Source organism: Erythrolamprus reginae, chromosome 1, assembly GCF_031021105.1.
Source record: "Erythrolamprus reginae isolate rEryReg1 chromosome 1, rEryReg1.hap1, whole genome shotgun sequence".
Classification (NCBI taxonomy): Eukaryota; Metazoa; Chordata; class Lepidosauria; order Squamata; family Dipsadidae; genus Erythrolamprus; species Erythrolamprus reginae.
In genome coordinates, this window is record NC_091950.1 from 299,572,236 (window position 1) to 299,594,521 (window position 22,286).

A 22,286-nucleotide genomic window follows, 5' to 3' on the forward strand; every position below is an offset into this window, starting at 1 on the left:
TTCAACTGAAGCCTAAGAAGTTATTTGACACAAATAAAAGGGTCTCTTTACTTAATCTGCAAACCACTTGTTTGTTATACTTACAATTCAAAAAATTTACACATTATAAGGTGTAAAAGTCTCTCTCTGTGTGTACACATACACTTTTCTTAGAGCCAATAACTGTGATTTCTCAAGTGACAATGAATTCACATAAATGATATTTTCTTTATGCAGAAATTATCTGGAACCTTCCAGAGCTTGGGAAGCTTGATGGGACCTCACTACATTCTACATTGTCCTAAGACAGAGCACCCGGTCACCCATTAGTTCCCAGAATAACCACAACAGTATACAAACCAGTCACTACATGACACTAAACTGAGAACAGGAAGGGGATAGTAGTTGAATTCAAAAACCACTTGAACAATCATAACAATAGGCACATAGCTAATTCCTCATTATAGTAGTGGCAGCTCTACAAGGTAGACCAGATGGAGAAATTAAATCCATACCAGACATGACTACTTTTATTGTAGCAGTTATAGTAACAAAATCTTGCATATCTGACAGTTGAACTAGGAAGGATCTTGTCTGAGAAGCTTACTCAAGTTAGCTTCTTGATCTGGCTCTTCTTATCTCATGCTAGCAGCATTTCCTTTTGTCCTTCAAAACTCCCTATTCCTTCCACAAGTAGTTATCAATATAAACTGGTCTACCCGAGATGTGATCCATTCTTAAACACTCAAACAGCCCTGACTACTGATAATAATCCAAGCTTCTTAATGGGGCATTTCCACGGACAATTTCTATGGATTTGGAAACTCCATGAATGATATTAAACACATTGAAGCACAATCAATTTTCAAGTACAGTGGTACCTCTACCTAAGAACGCCTCTACTTAAGAACTTTTCTAAATAAGAACCGGGTGTTCAAGATTTTTTTGTCTCTTCTTAAGAACCATTTTCTACTTAAGAACCTGAGCCGGGAAAAATTCCCCAGGAAATTTGAGAGCGGCACGAAGGCCCAGCCAGTTTCCTGCCATTCCCTCTGGGTTTCTCTCTCTGGTGCAGTGTATGGGAGGCAGCCTCGTGCCGTGTGTATGGGAGGCACATGTTCCTCCTTGCCACCTCAGAGTCCCCCTTTTTTTTAAGCCTTAAAGTTTTGGATTTTTTTGATTCCCCTCATCTCACCTCACAATTCCGAGCTTTTATTTCTTTCCTAATGGGTTTGCACGCATTATTTGCTTTTACATTGATCCCTATGGGAAAAATTGCTTCTACTTACAAACTTTTCTACTTAAGAACCTGGTCACAGAACGAATTAAGTTCTTAAGTAGAGGTACCACTGTATTGTATTAGGTTACCATTGTTATGCAAGCGGAAGAGAAAAATGAAATTCCTGTCAGCATGCCATCTAACAAGTTCAATATACAGAATTTCTTGTAGAAGTAGGAACGCAGTGTAGTCTGTATCATTTGATGCTGAGTGAAGGTGCTGGGCCTCTTGAATACTCATCAAAATATGCTAAGCAATGTAATGTCTGTGTCTAATGCAATGACAGCTTGGGTCAAGAACTGATTTTGAGGACCAAGTACAGAATACTGTCAGATGGAACATGCTAGATGTCATATCCAGCCAGGACCTGCCAAGCTTAATTCTAAATAAGATTTTTTTTTCAAAATTAACTGGTAACCTCAAAGAGACCAGAATGTCAATAACTGCTGTAAAGAAACCTGCTCAAAAAGGCAAGGAATGATTTTAATCAATGGGTGGCAATAAGGGTAGGGTTTTACCACTTGTCCCTCTCCCAGACCAGTTAATCAGAACCAATAAACATTTGATAGAAAGAGGTTGCTCTTGTAGCTATGGCAATTTTGGACTTGGCCAAGTGTTTCCAAGAACATGAAAGAAAGAATAGAAAACCTCGTATATAATAGGGGGGGGGGAAAGTTGGCAACAAAGCCAGCAATGCTTGAATGACAATAGAGAATAACACCCTGGAGAAAACTTTCCAATATGCTACTATGGTAATTAAAAAGGAACTCAGGGTCAACAAGAACTGTGTGCTAGAAAACTATGTGCCACTTGAGGAGTAGACAGGGCCTCCTCCCAAACCTCTTATACTCAGGAAATTCAAGACGTACTTTTTGACAACTGAGTGTGGGGATAAATTGCCACAACATTGTTCTTGTGAGCCGCCCCGAGTCTTCGGAGTCTTCGGAGAGGGGCGGCATACAAATCTAATAAATACAAACCTAATTAATAATAATAATAATAATAATAATAATAATAATAATAATATCTTCACTTACCATATTTTTCAGAGTATAAGATGCACCAGAGTATAAGACACACCCTAGTTTTGGGGGAGGAAAATAGGAGAAAAAAAATCTGCCTACCAGATATTTATCTGGCTAGTGTCCTTAGTCTGGTCAGCTTCAGCACATTATTTTACCCCTTGATTGGGGCTTTTAAAAACCTTATTTGAAAAGAGTAACAATGAAAGAGTTTGCAAGCTGGTAAGAGCTGGGAACATTGTTAGCACCTGGTTAGGGCTGGAAAGAAAATTATTCGGAGCAAGTAGAGCAATGAAAAAAAGCCTGCAAAGACTTTGGGCTTGGAAAACATTCTTCACAGAGGGTAACAATGAAAGAGCCTGCAGGGCAAGAGCTGGGAAAATCATTAGCACCTTATTAGGGCTGGACAAAAGCTCCAAAAAAGCTACATTCAGAATATAAGATGCACCCGAATTTTCAGCCTCTTTTAGGGAGGAAAATGATATATCTTATACTCTGAAAAATATGGTAATTGACATCTTAACATCTTCGTAATCCATACGTGCACTGGAAATATTATTTGGTATAAAGTTCATTTTTTATGTTCACTATATATCAATAGCTTATTTGTATGTTATAGAAATTAACATCATCATAGTCATGTGCTTCCACATGATCTATGCCACTGACTGAAAATCTGATAAAACCCTGTTCTATAATCTGCTATTGATATTTTCCATTTTTGAAAATTATTTCTGCTATAATGAAGGAACTTAAAAAATTACTTATCTCAAACCATGCATAAAACATATTATAACACAAAGTTTCATAAATGTAAGGAACATTTCAAGAAAAATATTACATTCTATAATCTCACTGTTATTCCCTTTTGAAATGTTTTTCATGGCAGAGATAAGTATAAGTAAAAGTTCAAATACATATGCAGATATGGTCTATTTAAACTCCATGAAAGAAATACCAAGAACTACTTGGGAAAGGATAGTACCTGCCATGGTTCATTTACTTACAAATTGGTGGAAGAATAAAAAATGACCTTAAAAATGAGAGAGGACTTTTAAGAAAAATGACAGAATTTGAAATGGTTATAAAACAAACAAGACACATATATAGTAGGACACATATATAAACTCTCTCAGATATGACATGGAGAAAGAAACAATAAAAGTTGCATGACAAAATTGATGCACAATTTTAAATAAATACAGTAGTTGCCACACAACAATGGGAAGAACTCAAAAATTACTAGAAAAAAATACATAACAGTATTCAGAGAAATTTAAAAATTAAAATTAAAATTGAATCACTATTCTTTTTAACCAGGCATAATTCCAAAACATTCCATCAAAAATATCCCAGTCCACTAAGATACAGGTTTGTTTAATGCAGCAAGGATAGCTTTAGTACAATATTGGAAAAGAAATACTGTACATTACCAAAGGTACCAAATTGGGAATTTAAAACTTGAGAATATGCAGTGATTGCCAGTTGGTTAAGGTATAATATCATGATGCTGGATGGGACCAAGGGTCTTGGAGGAGGGGAAACAAAAAGGGGAATTTGGTCAAATGAGGGGATGGATGGACAGAGAAGAATATTTTGATGTTGGTAGGCAAAGGAAATGTGACAGGAGATAGCAGCAGGCCATTAATGGGGAGGATATGTTTGGTGTTTACTACAGATTCCATCCTCCAGCTTCCTCAAATGAGCCCCGGAGCCTGGAAGATTTTTGGTGATCCTGCCTTCTATTTGTTGCTGATGCTGCTTAAAACTACCTTGTTTTTATTGTTTATTTTTATCACAACCTTTTAAAATATGTATTTGGTTAAGTCAAGGTGGTAACATGCCTAACTCTTCTGCCTCCTATTTTCCTCACATCAACAATCCTGTGAGATGTGTTGGACTGAGAGTGACTAGTCCAAAGTCATCCAGCCAGCTTTCGTATCAAGTTAGGTGCAGAATTCACAATTGCTTTTATTTCTAAGCCAACTTCTTAAACCACTTAAATGGATGCTCTGTAGGTTAGCCTGTAATAAGTCTCTTCTCATCCAAGATCAAAGATGAGAGGACTGACTTGGCAAGTATAATATGCTATAGGGCACTGTACACCAGAACAACTGGACACAAAGACAGTTTTTCCCCCCAAATGTCATCACTCGGCTTAATAATTGATTCCCTCAACACTTTCAAATAATTTACTAAGAATGTATTACTAGTATTCTCTTCCTTACTAGTATCTAATTCTTCCCACTTATTACTATAATTATGTTGCTAGTATCTTTTAATTATATTGTTTTTATTTGTTTCCTAGTACGATTTGATAGCTTATTAGTAACCTTGACTATCACTATCACTTTTTATTCTTGATAAAGAATAAAGATAAAGATAAAGATCAAAGGCAACATGAGAAAATATTATTTCACTGAAAGAGTAGTAGATCCTTGGAACAAACTTCCAGCAGATGTGGTTGGTAAATCCACAGTAACTGAATTTAAACATGCCTGGGATAAACATATATCCATTGTAAGATAAAATACAGGAAATAGTATAAGGGCAGACTAGATGGACCATGAGGTCTTTTTCTGCCGTCAGCCTTCTATGTTTCTATGTTTCTATAAATGTATTTCATTATCCTTATGTACACTGAGAGCATATATATCAAAGACAAATTCCTTGGGTGTCCAATCACAGTTGGCCAGTAAAGAATTCTATAATCAGAACACAGATAAACACTGGGGGATATGTAGCCTTTTGGAGATGTGCCCACCTATGTATCAAGTGTTGCACCAGCTATAAACCCAAAGTAGTGATGGTGGAGCGGCTATTGTGACTTTCAGAAAGGCTGCTCTAAAGGTAGCTGGATGTGAACCCAGTTTGTGAAGCTGGCCTCTAGGGAACTGATGGAAGAATGCTGCTAAAGCAGCTACTAGATGCCATAGAAGAGCTGGTGATGGAGCTTCCCAATCTTTGTCCAGTGTCCAATCTCCTCCGTTTGTTTTTTTTTGTACTCAAGCTGTAGTTTCAGAGGGCCTTGAAAGAAAGGGATTATGTGAGTTCTCATCAGGTTTCAGGCCTCAGTAGAATATACTCTGTACACATTATTTATTGATGACTTTATTCTTTATTATTATGACCGAAAAGAGATGAGAGTGGTACGTTCCATCCATCTTGGACCTTTCTTATCTCTTGATAGCTTTCTAAAGAATCAATCCTGATATTCTTCTGAACTGACTCAAAAGGCTGGGGGTGGCAGGCATAGTATTCTTACATGTCCTGCAGGACTGGTTACAGTCAGTATTGGTTGTGGTGCAGGGAGATCTAGTTTTAAGGGTTTACTTGGAAAGGTGCTGTAGGACAGGCCATGCCAAAGACACCAAGTTATACATGCTCAATTGTGGGACTCTGAATGGACATAGGCTGAAGCACAATCTTAGCAAGACAGAGTGGCTGTGGATGCTGAGACTACCTGAAGCAGGAGATCTTTAGTTCTGAGTAAGACTGGCCTACCTGGTTGGAAGTGGTTTGCAATTAGTGAACCCTGTTGTATTTATGGCTCTTACCTGGGGCTAGAACAGCCTTTGCATAAATCTTCTGTACCAGTTGTGCCTGATCCTGAATCAGAGGCCCTGGCTCAAAGTCACTCATGCATTTGTAATGTACTCTACATAGGACTGTGGCTGAAGGTCAGAAGCTACAGATGGTTCAAGAGACAGAAGCATGTGTAGTTATGTATATATTCTACCTTAGTGTTGCCATATATCACCCTATAAAAGTAGCATTCCCCTTGAGATTTAGATGGTTCCAACTTAGCTGGCCTTTATCAAGCCTCTGAAGATTTGGCTCCTTCCTCAAGCCATGAGGCTGTAAAACGAGTCATCAATATATGTTGGTTGAGTTATGTGAATGATTGTTTCCAGTGCTATATTCATTTCTTTGACACTTTGGGGGATATAATTTTTTTGATGTTTTAAACTGTCAGCCACTATCATCACTTAGTGATTGGGCAGCCATATACAGTATAACTGATTGATTGGATAAGACAGACAACCATCCTGATATTATGTAACATAATTATACAACCTTCCCTATTTCTTAAAAATATATCTCATAAAGTCCATATTTTCTATGGATTGCTGTCATGAAACAGCAATCCATAGTTTTGCTGTGTACAGTAATGGCTTCTTCAAACTGGCACTTTCCAGATTGTAACATATGGAATACGTTAGGATGAAATAGAACTAATCAAACTATCCCCACAATTCTATAAATCCTAGAAAAGGTTATTTGTATACCATTTCATGTTTTATGAAATAAATTCTTAGGACTGGTTAACACAACAATCATATAGAAAGAGATTTTGCTGAAATGAAATCAGGTCCACAAATGCTAATGCAATAATATTAAAGTAAAATATTAATAGTATTAAAGATTCATTGTCTATTCTATCTGTTGGACTGATTCAACAGACTAACCAAATACTGTATCAGAAAGTTATATACATGTGTAACGTACCATATTTTTTGCACTATAAGATCCTCCAGACCATAAGACACCCCTAGCTTTTGGGGAGGAAAACAAGAAAAAAAATCTGCCTCAGCCTCCCAGCAATTTGCCTCCTTGCAGCAAACAGCCTATAGTCTGGTCAGCTTCAGAACAACCTGATTTAGCACAAACAGCTAATTGGCAGCTAGATTGGCCTCCCGGAATATAGCCAATCAGCTGTTCCAGGCTGCAGTGATCGCCGCCGCTCATTTCCGCTGCATATCGCCGTCTTCGCTCACCCCATTTTCAGCCTCCGCATGCCTCGTTTTCAGCCTCTTTGCATCCTGGTTTCGACCCAATTTTGGCCTCTGCGCATCCCATTTTTGGCCCATTCCAGGCAGCAGGGAACACCACCACCAATCGCTGCTGATCCTAGGTGTCTGGAACAGGCTGAAAATGTAATGTGCTGAGGCCGAAAATGGGATGAGCAGAGATGATGATAGGTGAATGCAATGGGTAGCGACAGCAAACTCTGCAGTCTAGAACAGCTGATGAGTGGTATTCCAGGAGGCTAATCCAACTGCCAATCAGCTGCTCATGCTAAATCAGGATGTATTGAAATTGACCAGGCTGTTTGCTGTTTGTTGCAAGGAGGCAAATTGCTAGGAGGCAGAGGCTGAAGGATGGAGGCTGGCAACATTCACTCTATAAGACACCCAGACATTTCCACCCACTTTTTTGGCTGTGTGTGAGTCTTATGGTATGAAAAATACAGTATTTGTCACAGACTTAATATTACAGAGCATTTTCACCCCATTAAATGCACTAGATGTTAATACACTCAATTGCAAATAATCAAGTGGCGCAAATAAAGCTGTACTCCTAAACTGTAAATCCTTGATTTAGAAGACTTCTGATTTAACAGTTTGTGTTCAGAACTTCTCATTTAATAGTTTGTGTTCAGAATAATCCAGACATTTTATGAACGTTGTATCATTTATCAATTTACAACATTTGTGTAATGAGTTACACAAACAATTAAAATATGCAAATTATGTAAATTACATCATTTATTGATTTAACAGACACTTATATGTTCCATTAATTAGGGGTTATAGAAGTTAATTATATGTATTACAATTACCGGTACTTAGTAAGCAGATAGTATACTGCAAGTTTTCTGGAAAATGAAACCACTACATTTCTAAATCAGATCCATGTTATATTATTTTCATTTCTTTAGTTTACTTAAATATCGTATCCTACACATTTCTGAAATATACCAAGAAGTAAAATCTCATTAAAAAAAATAGAAAAGTAGTAAATTAATAGTACAGCAATTAGGACATTAATAATATTTTCTATTAAAAATTAAAATTTGAATTAATCTAATTATTTTTAAATATATTTAAAATGTAGATTACTGTATGTATGGTACCTTTTAAATATGAGTTTAAAATATACTGTTGCTTAGGTATAGATGTCAAATGTGGCATTTGAATCAAGTATGTTCAAATTTATGGAAACATTTAAAGCTGACATTTAGCAGAACAATTAAAAATTAACATGGCAAAATTCAGCTAGTTTCCCTCTAGAAGTTCTACTGGTTGATAAAGGATGGGCTTGATTTCAGCAATACTCCTTCCCCTTTCAATCTGACTTCATCCATTCTGCACATACCTAATTGGTCTAGAGCAGTGATTTTCAACCTTTTTTGAGCCGCGGCACATTTTTTACATTTACAAAACCATGGGGCACATTGAGGGGGGGGGGCGCTAAAAAAAGTTTGGACAAAAAAATTCTCTATTCCTCCCTTTTGCTCTACAGTATTTCTCTCTCCCTCTTTTTTTTTCTCTCTCTCTCCATCCCTCTTTCTCTCTTGCTTCTTTCCTCTTTTTTGCTCTCTTTCTCTCTCCCTCCCTACTTCCCTCTATGTCTTTCTCTCTCCCACCTTCCCTCCCTCTCTTTCTCTCTCTCTCTCTTGCTTTCTTTCTCTCTCTCTCTTGCTCTCTCTCTTGCTTTCTTTCTCTCTTGTTCTCTTTCTGTCTTTCTTTCTTTCTCTCTCTTGCTTGCTTTCTCTCGTTTTCTTTTTCTCTCTTGCTCTTTCTTTCTCTCTTTCTCTTGTTTTCTTTATCTCTCTGAGCTTCACGGCACACCTGACCATGTCTCGCGGCACACTAGTGTGCCACGGCACACTGGTTGAAAAACACTGGTCTAGAGCAGCATTGGAGTGTATATCATAGTTTATAATGGAGAAACTAAGTCTCTCCTTTGCTGAAATGTGAACAGAGGAAGCTGTCTTACATATTAATTTGGATTGTTGCTCCAACTAGCCTAGCGATTTCTCGATTAAATGCCAAGGGCTGCAGATGGGACTTTCTGCACTGAAAGCAGAATGCGCTGCACTACATCCTTCCTTTGATACAAACTAGTTGGATTATCCCCATGCTGTTAATTGTAGAAAGAGTTGAGTAGTTTCGTGTTCACTTACTGCTATTTCTCTACATGCCGACATGGATATTCCTGTGCCTTCAATCTGTTTCAGTGCATATTCCTTTTCGTCTTTTCTGCAAAAAAAAAAAAAAAAAGGATTTTACAGGACTTATTAACACTTGAAATATATAACAGGACTTGCACACTTAATCTCTACTGTCTTAAAACAGACTAATTGATGTACAGTGCAGTTACTGATTCATCCTGTTTTTCCATAACCAATTATCACTTTGAGAGGCAGCTGTTAGATAGGCAAAAACAATAAAGTGGACATTGTGATCTGATGAGAATACCTGATTTTCAAGTGTTAAATTTTCAAAATACCTTCCTAATTAAAGATGTGGGAAAACACAATGATGATGGATGGAGCAAAACTAAGTGTAAGAAAGAATAGTTGCCCTGAATAAGACAACATTGTCAAGAGAGTGGCAATTAGCAGCACTCTATCAGCACCCAGAGACATAACAAAACAGCTTGCTTATAACAGGTTGTTTTAACCATTTAGTTGTGTCTGACTCTTGGTAACCCTATAGGCAAGTGCTCTTTATGCTACCTTCTCAAACACAGGTTCTTTCAATTGTTGGATGTTCGTCTTTATATCAGCTTTGGTTCACTACAGAGTGAAATCATTTTTTTTATTTTTTTAACTGATGCTGTTACAGCTATTGTCTATCTAATTATTCTAATGCAAGACTTCTACATCTAGAAATTTGTTACTAGCATCATTAATTAAAAAAACAGATACCAAACAGATGATAAGACAGATCCATACCTATGATATAGTGCAAAGCAGAATCAAAGTACAAAATTTTAAGTCAGATAAAAAACTTGGTACAATAGTGTTCCACTTTCTATGTACATTTACTCCCCTAATACTTAGAGAAATAGTAAAATGCATCCCTTTTTCTTTAATTGTTTTAATGAATTGTTAATTGTAAATTGTTTAATGCATTGTTAATTGTTAATTTTTCTAACGAGTGCTTTTTAGGAGCTTTTTAGGAGCAGTGACGAGAATGTAGAAAGTCTAGTAAAATTTAATGGTAAATTTATTTTCAATTAAAGATGCATAAAAATTCAATATGCATAATGACATAATTTCAAGCATAACTGATATTCAAAATCTATGGAAACTGACATGTATTAATTTTTTTTTAAATTGTTTGGAGGATCTCTCATACACACATATTTTAAATCTATACCATAAAATCTTGTTTGCTAATTTTTCCACCATAAATAAATCTTATGTAATTTTAAAATTATTATTATTATTATTATTATTATTATTATTATTATTATTAATTATATTTGTACGCCGCCCCTCTCCGAAGACTCGAGGCGGCTCACAATAATAAAAACAGTACAAATTCAATAGTTAAAAGAATTTAAAACCCTTAATATAAAAGCAATCATACATCTTATAGATTCATTATTTGAAAATCAAATAGCAAGACTAATACAAGTGATTCTTGTTTAACAAAAAACAACTATACATATCACACAGATTAAATTAAATTGCCCCCTAAAAGGCTCATGTATTCTGCAAGAATACAATGATGACACAATGACCAAATTCTGTACAGTACTCCAAAATATTATTCTACTCGGTCACTGATTTTACATATGGTAAATTCAATTCAACCTGTTAGTTCAAAAACAGTGATTTTTTAAAAAATTGTACTCATTTTCCAGCTGGCTCCTAGTAAGATAGTATTAGATTTCTAAATTTAATTAATATATAATATAGCTGCCATTAACATATGTGTATTGGTATATGTAACATTCTCAGAGATACATTTTAATATAATGTGTATCTGCAGTTTAAATATTACCTTATTTAACCTCAACACCAACTTTTAAAACTTTATTCCTATGCTGAATTATCAACACATGAATCAGGCTTTGGGAACTTGAGTATGCCAAAGGTTTTCCTGGTACCAGCATATTATCTTTATTCTGTTAAAAATGTACTATATATCCCCATATAAAGCAACTTAAAATAGTTATTTCATTTGGCTTAACCATAAGATCTATAACCACAAATGGTGAGCATGTGTGTACATTTCATATTATCTTTATTAGGAACAGTGATTTTGATCATAGAATATTTGTATTGATTTAATACCAATCAAAACCCAAGCCTCATATTACAGTAGTCCCTCACCTATCGCTGGTGTTACGTTCCAGACCTGGCCGCGATAGGTGAAATCCGCGATGGGGAATTTATCGCCTGATAGTACTGTACTTATTTAAGTATTTATATTGTAATTGTTTGGTAAGTTTTCATTGTTTTAAGTGTTTATAAACCCTTCCCACACAGTATTTATTTTAGATAGAGTATTTAAATACAGTATTTACAATTTTAGATTTATTTATTTTTTTTGAAAAACCTGCCGATCAAGTTCAGCGGGCTGTTTAAATCTGCCGATCGGCTTCCTCAGAAACCTGCGATGAAGTGAAGCCGCAGTAGGTGAAGCGCGGTATAGCGAGGGACTACTGTAATTTTGTTAGTCTATAAAACACTTTATAAGAGAATATAGCAGATATATCTTATATTTCTAAAAAGGTTTTACATTGTTTAATTTAAACACTGAACCAAGCATTATGATGTTATATACTTTCATATATGTTGTGACATTAATGTATCAAGAAAGTTTAGATTTGATAAGAAAGCAACTTTGTGAAAATGTTCAGCTCCTATCTCCAAAAAAAAATCTGTCTAACCACATCTTCATATTTTCAAAAAATTGATCTTGTGACCAATGCAGGATGGTATTCATCTTTCAAGATCCATAAGGAGTTTGTTGACTTTTGCTTTAGCTCTGCAAACATGGCTATGATGCCTAGAATCTAAGAAAAGGTGAAGATTGTCAGAACAAATGCTGACTTCAGACATCTTTTTCCCTTTTAGTTTTGAAATGAACTTGGCCGGAGGCAAGTCTTATGGTTTTTATATAGCTGATAAGCTGGAGGCAAACAAATGTCTAATTAAAAATAAATGTACCACCCATATGTTTGCATGCACTCTTTAAAGAAGACAACCAAATTGCATTGGGACACATACAAAAATGTACCAATGATTAGATATTAAGGTAAAATGTCAGTACAAGTAGTTCCTGTTTAGCAACTGCTTCATTTAATGACTGTTTGGAATAATGAAGACGATGAAAAAATAATTTTACAATCAAGCCTTGTATTTATGACTCTCACAGATCTATGAAGCAAATTAAAGCTGAAGAACGATCATAAACACACTTAGACACACCTTCACTTAACAACTGAGTTTCTGGTCCTAATTGTGGTGTCTAAACAAAAGTTACCTCATTATATCTGCACACTAGCATATTTTTGAAATAATATTCCAGAAGCATTGTTTAAAGCCAATTATTCCCAAACATTTTAGAGAAATATGTAATGATGTTTATAAAATACAATGTAAAATAATCTCTCTTCTCTCCTGAAGTTCTCTCGTAACCAGAACAATATTTTTCTAAAAGAAAAGGTTACATTCTTTTTTTTTATCATCTGGTCTAGAAGATCAATAGTTGTTAAAATATCTAGCAAATTTTATCTTTGCAATCAGCTTTTACCTCAAAGTCTAATTTTCTGGTCTAGTTAGAAATCAGTTTGGGGATACAAAATCTAATATTACTAATATTTCTTGTAATTTTATAGAATTCCATTTACAATATTCATTTGTCTGTGACAAATACGTACTGTATTTTTCATACCATAAGACTCAAACACAGCCAAATGGAAATGTCCAGGTGGAAATGTCTGGGTGTCTTATAGAGTGAATGTTGCCAGCCTCCATCCTTCAGCCTTTGCCTCCTAGCAATTTGCCTCCTTGCAGCAATTTAGGGATAATAATAAAAAAGCAAATTGATTTTATTTGTTTATTATTAAATTTATATGCTATCCATCTCACTACCGAAAGTGACTATGAGTGACTCACAGTGCCATAAAATCATAAATATAAAAGCATTAAAATTAACAATAATGAAGTAAAGATTAAAAATCAAGAGCACGAATGGTACAAGAGTGAGCTCATGCTTATCACTCCACCAACTACTTCCAGTATAGCATATCCCTATCAGCGCCCTAAGCCAACTGGCAGATCCAAATGATCGTCTAGAAGGCAAAAATTATAGTGGCAGATCTCATCTTTGGCCACAAGATGTTCCAGAGGGCAGGGGCTGCAATGGAAATGGCTCTTCTCTTAAATGGTGTTAGTCAAATTCCTTGACCGCAACAAGACTCTTTTGGTGGAATGAGAGGGGCAGGCCAATCACATTGGGTAAGACATTCCCTCTGATAATCTGGTTCCATGCCATGAATGGCTTTAAAGGTGATAACCTCAAAATTCCTCATTCCTGCGGGGTCAGATGATCTCACCCAGCAGCTTCATGTAGATGTTAAAAAGGAGCAGAAAGTGTACCAAGCCCTGTGGCCTACCACAAGAGAGAGGCCTTAGGATGAACCTCAGAGTCATCCTTAACACTGGTTGGGACCGGCCTTGGACAAAGAAGCCTAATCAATACAAGACCAGCCCAAATCCCGCCATGGCCGAAAAGGATACAATGGTCAATATATCAAAAGCCTTTGAGTTGTCAAGGAGTGAGAGGATGGATGCATTAATCCCCATTCTGTCCTTGCTAGAGATCCTCTACAAGTGCAATCAGTGCTGCTTCTGCCTCATAATGAGGCCTGAAATGGGACTGAAATGGATCCAGATAATCAATTTTGTCCAGGGCTCTCTGAAGCTATAATACATTTCTCCAAAAAAGGAAGGTGAAAGACTGGAAAAAATTGGCCAGGTAGGTAAGGCCCAACGATGTTTTATTAAGAAGGGACAGACCACAGCCTCCTTGACTGGTGTTGATGCTGTCTGGACCCACTTAGAAGTCACCATCTGGGAAGTTTTTACTAGGCAGGAGGGACACCGAATCTAAAAAGACATTGTTCTTTTACAGGAATCTACCCTCACAGAAAAATATTTTAGAATTTAAACAGAATTTTAAATACAGATTTTAATTTTTGTTAAGCATTTGATTAAATTGCAGGTGGCAAAACTATTAGCAAAATCAAGTATAATTTATTATGATGGTTATCCACAGAATCATGGTTTTATTTGGGGGGAAGTACCTTGCTCCACTCAGAGAAATTGCACACAGATTATAAGTAATAGACTGTGTTATAAGCAAAATGTTATATTTTGTAACTGGGAGATTTTTTTGCTGAATATGCCTATTTATTTAAATGACTGTTCTATTTGATGCCTTGTTAAGCCCACAAATTTCTTGCCCTGGATGTTCTTGCACAGTTGTAAGTTGGGGAGAAGACACGGCAAATAGGCAGGGACACTGATCATTGTTACATCAATCTATTTGTTAAGGTGATTAAATAGGAAACTATTCTTTGCAACTATTTTTACTACTTTTTTCTATCCCTCAGGTTTCATCTTATTTTCTCATATTAAAATCAATGAAAAAGAATCACTCCACCCCTCCTCTTTATCTGTAGAATGTTAAAAATGGAAATGATCTGTCAACAAACTAAGAAAGCTTCTTTTGACAGAACTCTAATTTCCAGCATACTTTAACCTAAGAATGAAAGGATTTGTTTTTAGAGGTTGGAACAGAAGATTAGCTTCATTAACCAAAAAGTTATGCTAGCGTGACCATCTAGACCAGTGTTTCCCAACCTTGGCAACTTGAAGATATTTGGACTTCAACTCACAGAATTCCCCAGCCAGCAGATGCTGGCTGGGGAATTCTGGGAGTTGAAGTCCAAATATCTTCAAGTTGCCAAGGTTGGGAAACACTGATCTAGACAAAAGTAAGATAGTTTAAAGTAAATCTGTAATAAACCTTAAGTGAAAACAAAGTCCCCAAATCAGTGTCAGGATCACATATTAGGATCTTCATTTTACCCAGGTTGTATCAATTTGAACAAATGATATCCCAAAGGTGCTTCAAAACTACAACATTGTCGACTAGGGTTGCGGAGATAAGAAACCAGATCTGTGGGTTATCGCAATCCAGGTTATTGCCTTCTCACATTATAGCACTCAATCCCACAACCCATTTCACTAGAAAACAATAGATTTTGATAACATTTATTTGAAATAACACAGTTCCCAGTCCAGCTCAGGTAATAACAATTTATTTGCCTTTTCTGGGTTAAATTGTGTTATCTGAGTGCATGTAACTTGATATGATATTCAAAAGTGCTGTCCTGCAGAACATTACACAATATGGATTATGAAAGTTAAAAGAAAAAAAGGGGTCTGGGGGAGCCTGGCTTAAGGGCAGGGAATTCATCTAAAAGAACCTCTGGTTTATACTCAGTTCTTCTAAACTTCTAATAAGGCTGTTCAGTGACATGCTATTATTGCAATCCTAAAATAATTTCCTGCTGAGAGTGCCACCTCTGAAGCCAATTCTATTCTTGTCAGGAAAAGGAATTCCTACAACCAATGACTTCAGCCTTCTTGCAGGTATATAACACGCACTGAAAATTGTTACACAGTATGGAGCAGTAAAAATTCTTAACAGAACTGAAACTGCATAAGAATCATCTTTATTTTGCAATTCTGTGAGTAGATTTTTTTTCATATGCTTTGCATACTTAGGCACAGAGGGTACATTTCAGCAGCAAGACACAAGAGGTTAGGCATGCCTGATCACCATAAAAGATAAGTTCCCTGGATTTGTTCCAAAGGGAATAAAGCACATTTATGTTTATAGTTCTCCTTTAACTCAGGAAATCACAAACCAACTGTGTATATGCAGTGATATTCTACATGCAACTATACTATGTTCTGCCCTGCATAATTATTTATCATTTTTCTTACACATGAATGATACTCATCCAATAATGACACCAAGTTACAAGCAGCCTTAAAATGGCCCAGTTCAAACACTACCATAAACAGCCATTCTTTATTATTGTCCACAAAGAGCAGCAGTGGTGCAGGACTGCCGACTATTTTTGCTGACTGCAAGTTGACTGCAATTTGGGAGTTCAAATCTCACTAGGCTCAAGGTTGACTCAGTCCTATATCCTTCCACGGTGAGTAAAATGAGGAGCCAAATTGTTGGGGGCAATATGCTGACTCTGCTTAGAGAGGGCTATAAAGGCTTAGAGAGGGCTATAAAGCACTATAAAGCGGTATTTAAGTCTAAGTGCAATTGCTATTGCTAAATTTCTTTACGTAGTCTGAGTCATATCAATCTTTAATTGCAATTACTGCGAAAGAAGCAGACCCTTAGCAGTTATGGGAACTAAAACATTATCATTGAGGAAAAGAATATTTATTTCCATTTGTTCCTGATGAGTTTATGTAAAGCAAAGAAGTCTCAAATATCTCAGTTCAAGGATAATGTAAAAGAGATGATCATCAAAGTTCTCTATCAAATCTCACACTGCAATAAATAGAGGGTTTGAAATTAAATATTACACAAATTTTCTCACTTCTGAGTTAAGAAAAAGATTTAAGTGCTAATGAAGTGTAAGAAATTAAATAGTCTAATAATTTCTGCAACCTTAAGTCCTTGGAGAGGGACTGCATACAAATTTATTTATTTATTTATTTTATTACTTAGATTTGTATGCCGCCCCTCTCCGAAGACTCCAATAAATAAATAAAATATGTAGTAAGATAAGAACCAATGTAACATGTTTATTGTGCAGAACATCAGCTTTTATTTAGGGTGGCTTCATGCATTGTACTAAACTATATGTTTGATTTTAGTTTAATTTGTTATATGGTTCCAGAAATACGTCTGATTTTAGTTTAACTTGTTAAATGGTTCCAGAAATACTTCAAATAAATACCCTCCCAGAAATAAGAGATAGGCAGGTATACATGCATGTGAAAAATACATCAGAAATTTCTACCTTTCCCTACTTCCTTCATTTTTGCTCCTATTGTTGCCAGTGGACCCTTGTAGAATGGAATGCAGAGGTAGACACCAATGAAAGGGCCATTTTAATTTCATGGATTACATGAACAGCTCAAACAGGCAGTCTAATGATGTGATTGACCATTAACCAGGACCCCAATGTTACATATGTATTCACCTTCAAGGACTGCACAGTACTATGTCAATGTACACCTGCACACAGGCATACATTATGATGCCAGAAGGCAGCACTCCTCTTTACCTTCTGCTGAGTATCTTGCTACCTCCAAGGCTTGAAGTCCATTTACGAAGCCCATTGGAATCTATGAACACAGCAGAAGTAAAAGGCAGAAATTTATGTAGATATACAGGATTCACACCTCAGAACTCAGCAATGCCTAGTACAGTGATACCTCTACTTACGAACTTAATTCGTTCCGTGACCAGGTTCTTAGGTAGAAACGTTTGTAAGAAGCAGCAATTTTTCCCATAGGAATCAATGTAAAAGTAAATAATGTGTGCGAGTGGGGAAACCACAGGGAGGGTGGAGGCCCTGCTTCCTCCCAGGAGATTCCTAAAGAGGCCCCACAGTGGCTTCTCCCTGCCTTTTCAGGCCCTGTTTCCTGCCAGGAGATTCCTAAAGAGGCCCCACGGAGGCTTCTCCCTGCCTTTTCCAGTTACAGTTTCGGAGGCTCGATTTGTAAGTGGAAAATGGTTCTTGAGAAGAGGCAAAAAAATCTTGAATACCCAGTTCTTATCTAGAAAAATTCGTAAGTAGAGGTGTTTGTAGGTAGAGGTACCACTGTATCTAGATACCCACGGAACCAGTCTTTAATAAGTGGACGCACAATTTGGAATCAAGATCATTGCCAAACTGAATCTTTTAAGTAGCTGAAAAGTTGTCAAGGGAACAAATAAGCAAATATGGTTATCTTCTTCTGATATATCCTAAGTTGGAAACAGTCAACCTTAAAAATGTGAAAATCATTTGCATCCCATGGCATACACCAAGTCTGCTCTTTCATCTCACAGTTAATTCTGGTTTAGCACATTTTACGACTATAACATTTAAAAGCAAATGCTTACAGAAGCAGAAATAGGATGAGAACTTTTCTTTTGAACCACCTTCAACTCAGTGGAAAACCACAACTATCATTGGTATCCACCCTAGCATTGCTGATTCACACACAGCATTACCAACAATCTGGTTTGTGTTTTTGAAAGCAAACACAAATACTTTTTAAAGAATGCCTTTCATTAATATCTGGTCATATCCTAACTTTATAATATGAAGGAAATAATCTTCATTGAAGAAGGTATTTCAAAATATTTGCCATTTAGCACAAGAAAAGGTTACAACACCCAGCACAGGATTCATCAATCACTTTGAGATAGAAGAAAACTCCGCAGCTGTTGCTTCAAGAGAAATTATTATTATTATTATTATTATTAATAATAATAATAATAATAATACTAATAATAATACTAATAATATATTATTATTATATATTAGATTTGTATGCCGCCCCTCTCCGAGGACTTGGAGCGGCTCACAACAGCAAAACACAATGCACAAATCTAATGTTAAAAGCAATTAAAAACGCTTCTTATAAAAAACAATCACACAACCTAACAAACCATACATAAAAAACCACAGTGGCTAAGGGGTGTATCAGTTTCCCCATGCCTGGCGACATAGGTGGGGCTTCAGGAGCTTTCGAAAGGCAAGGAGGGTGGGGGCAGTCCTAATCTCCGGGGGGAGTTGATTCCAGAGGGCCGGGGCCCCCACAGAGAAGGCTCTTCCCCTGGGTCCCGCCAGACGGCATTGTTTAGTCAACGGGACCCGGAGAAGGCCAACTCTGTGGGACCTAATCAGTCGCTGGGATTCGTGCGGCAGAAGAAATTGGGGATTGCGTGAATGCTAAAATATTGCGATGAAAATGTTTAAGAAAAATGGATATCCTAGAGCAGTGATGGCAAACCTGTGGCACACGTGCCATGCAGAGCCATACCTGGGGGCACGCGAGGTGTTGCCCTATGTCAGCTCCAACGCGCATGTGAGTGCTGGCCAGTTGATTTTCAGCCTTCTTTTTGGCTTTTTTCGCTCTCCCCAGGCACCAGGAAAGCCTCCTGAAGCCTGGAGATGGCAGAAAGCGGTCCAATGAGCTAACTGGACATTTGTTTCTGAATTCCCCGTTGGCCTGTTGGGCTGTTTTTGCCATCCCCAGGCTTCAGGAGGCTTTCCTAAGCCCTGGGGACAGCGAAAAACCACCTAACAGGCCAACTGGAAGTCTAGACGCTTCAGTGAGGCCTGTGCAAATGCGCGGGGCAGTGCAAGTGTGGGTGCGCATGCGTGGGGCAGCGTGAGGGTTGTGCGTATGTGCCGAGGGAAGGCATTGCATTATGGGTATAGACACGCACATGCACGCTATCACGCACCTACCCACCCTCCCACCCTTTTGGCGCCTGAGCCAAAAAAGGTTCGCCATCATTATCCTAAAGGCATTCATACATTTGAAATAAAAACTAAAACTTTTATCTGTACGGCAGGAATAAAGAGTGATAAGGCCAGTGAAGAGCTACCAAAATTTTTGCAACCATTTTTACGTGGGTTATGCAGGACGCCCTGCATTTTCTTTCAACATCTTTCAGTACAAATTGGGTGATCTGGGGTGGAGCTCCATTTTCGCTACCCCACTGCGTTTCCCCCCCGTCCGGGCAGTAGCCCACCCCTAGATAAGCTTAAGTGGTCATTCAAAATAATTTAAAATAATAAATAATCAATTATGCAGGTACCATATACATTTATTTTTTTAATCTAATGATACACAGTTCCAATTACCCAAAGGTGTTTTTTTAAAGAGGCAATTGGACTTTCTGGTTTTTCTTTGAAAACATCCGAGAAGCTTTTGAATGTCTAAAAAGCTTGATAAAGATATATCTCTGGAAACATTTAGATTAATTAGAAAAATATGAATATAGAGCCTATCAAATCTTTTTTTAAAGATTCAACCTTTTGCATTGAATCCATGCAAAATTGACTTTACGGGGCATATTGATTTAGAAAGATCAGATCAGATGGCTATATCAGCATTTTAGAAAATTAAGTTCAAAAATGCAAGGTGGGCACAATAATACTACACTATACATAATCAATGCAGTGTATTTCAGAGTTAACAGACAAGTAACTCTCTAACCAGACACTGCAGGCATTCGTCAATTCCAATATTATGTTATATAGATTTAAAATATGGCAAAGTTGCAGTATTTTTCCCCCCACTTCTAAACCTCATTCCTACAAGATACAGGCCATATGAAAGGCTTTACTTTGGTAAGTTTACCATGTTCATAACAGAATTACATTCGTTTACCCATATTTAAATTTATGAAGCATATTGTTTCCTACTCTAATGCCGTGTTAGCATCTAATCAAGCTGCTAGTTCCTCTGATAATATTCCATTTGCATGTCCCAGCAAACCCTGCAAGTACATTTAAATGTGTCTCAAGAAGCATGGAAAGCTAACATTTCATTGTGGCTAATTTCATGCATAAATCAAATGTAGAGATAGCTGACCAGATAAAAAAGAAGTTTTACTGACTATGCTACTATTCACTGAAATCAAAAGCGCTACTACTATATATCAATAACTTGGCTGGGGGGAAAAATCGTTTTAGAAAGATTCACAACTGATGATGTGCAATATAAAAATATCTACGTAACCTTATGGACTAACTAGATTCTAGGATACAAAGAGATTAATCAACAAATACATAAATGTTTTTATCCCTCTGAGAAGGCAGGCAGATGAAATCATTATACATTTGTGTAAGATGCTAACATGGATCTTAGCTATACTGTAGCAGTTCCTTGATACCATGGTGATTAGAACACTATAAATATGCATTACTGCTCGGTTTCTATGGAAGTTTAAATGGCAACACTTAATGGCTTCCCTTTTTGTTTGTTTTTTTAAATCCCACACTAAAAGTTTGCACAGATTTATTTAATGAAGAGACTAAGTCCTCTGTGACCCCTCTGGTCACTGTCTCTTTTATTTTCTTTTGGCTTCTCTTTAAAAATTATTTAATTTTATTTAAATGTGCTTCCTTAGTATTTGTCAATGAGGTAGGCCAGTTCATGGAACAGATATCACAAGCAGTATGGCAATTCTATAGTTAAAGGGCATTATACTGGAACCTTGAACATCTGACAAAGAGAATCAAACACTATTATCTTGAATTGTCCTATATTCAGAGTAAGTTGATATTTATTTAGCCATTCTTTCTTCACATTTATCTCCATTCAGTCTACAGAACTGCATAGAGTTTACGAAAGAACTGTCACACTCATTAAATACTTTCAGATCTTCTAATAACCCATAACTCTAGGATTTTAACATTTTCAATGAATATTCACTGAAGCTTTGAACATATAATGGAGTTAATTACATATATTTTTGCAAAGTAGATTTCTAAGCAGCAGCAACAATCATTAGTTTATTTATCCATTAAAAAATTGTAACGAAAGACATATCCTGAACTATCCTTCTAAATCTCTAGCCTCCTTTTGAAGAAGCATCCAACTCAATGTTATGTAATGTAACGAGAAACTGACAAGTTGGTAGTACAACCCTAAACATGACTCAAAAATAAGACACTGTCAATGAACTTTCTCCCAAATAATTATGCATAGTGGTATCATTAAAATGTCACTTAAAAATGTTAGATGTGCAGAGTCGTTTCCCATTTATTCTATTTATTTCTTGAGCATTTAAACAGCATGTCCATGCATGCTCATACAGACACACACATTCACTTCCTTCGTATAAAAAATGAACTGTCTAAATATGAAAATAAGGTGGCATTCAAAACCAGGCACCTATTGGACATTGTCCAACATATTCACGGAACCAAGCTGGGGAAGAACAAATCAAAACTTTCTCTGTCACAATCTCTGTGGTCACCTGAGTAGCCTGTCTCTCTGTATTGCAAAAAAGCATGCATACATATAAAAAGATATTTTCAACCTTGGCAAATGACTCAATTCTTTTTCCTCTGAAATCCAGAAAGGGCTAATCAGCCAGGAGCCGGGCAGGCTTTGAAAAAGCTCAATTTTAAAAAAAGACAAT

General features: G+C 36.6%; 1 protein-coding gene across 13 annotated transcripts in view; it reads right to left on the reverse strand.

Moving 5' to 3' along the window:
• CDK19 (cyclin dependent kinase 19) overlaps positions 1 to 22,286 on the reverse strand; it is a 107,201-nt gene that overhangs the window by 74,365 nt on the left and 10,550 nt on the right. For 8 of the 13 annotated variants that reach the window (XR_011557405.1, XM_070733338.1, XM_070733340.1 and 5 more), the window contains one exon: positions 9,251 to 9,326. Coding sequence is in view for 12 of the 13 variants with exons in the window: in XM_070733338.1 (XP_070589439.1) it covers positions 9,251 to 9,326 (76 nt within the window). In the remaining variant the exon portion in view is untranslated. Of the gene's footprint in view, positions 1 to 9,250; positions 9,327 to 17,334; positions 17,480 to 22,286 lie in introns of all 13 variants that reach the window. The other 5 variants (XM_070733345.1, XM_070733346.1, XM_070733344.1 and 2 more) reach the window with 2 other exon arrangements.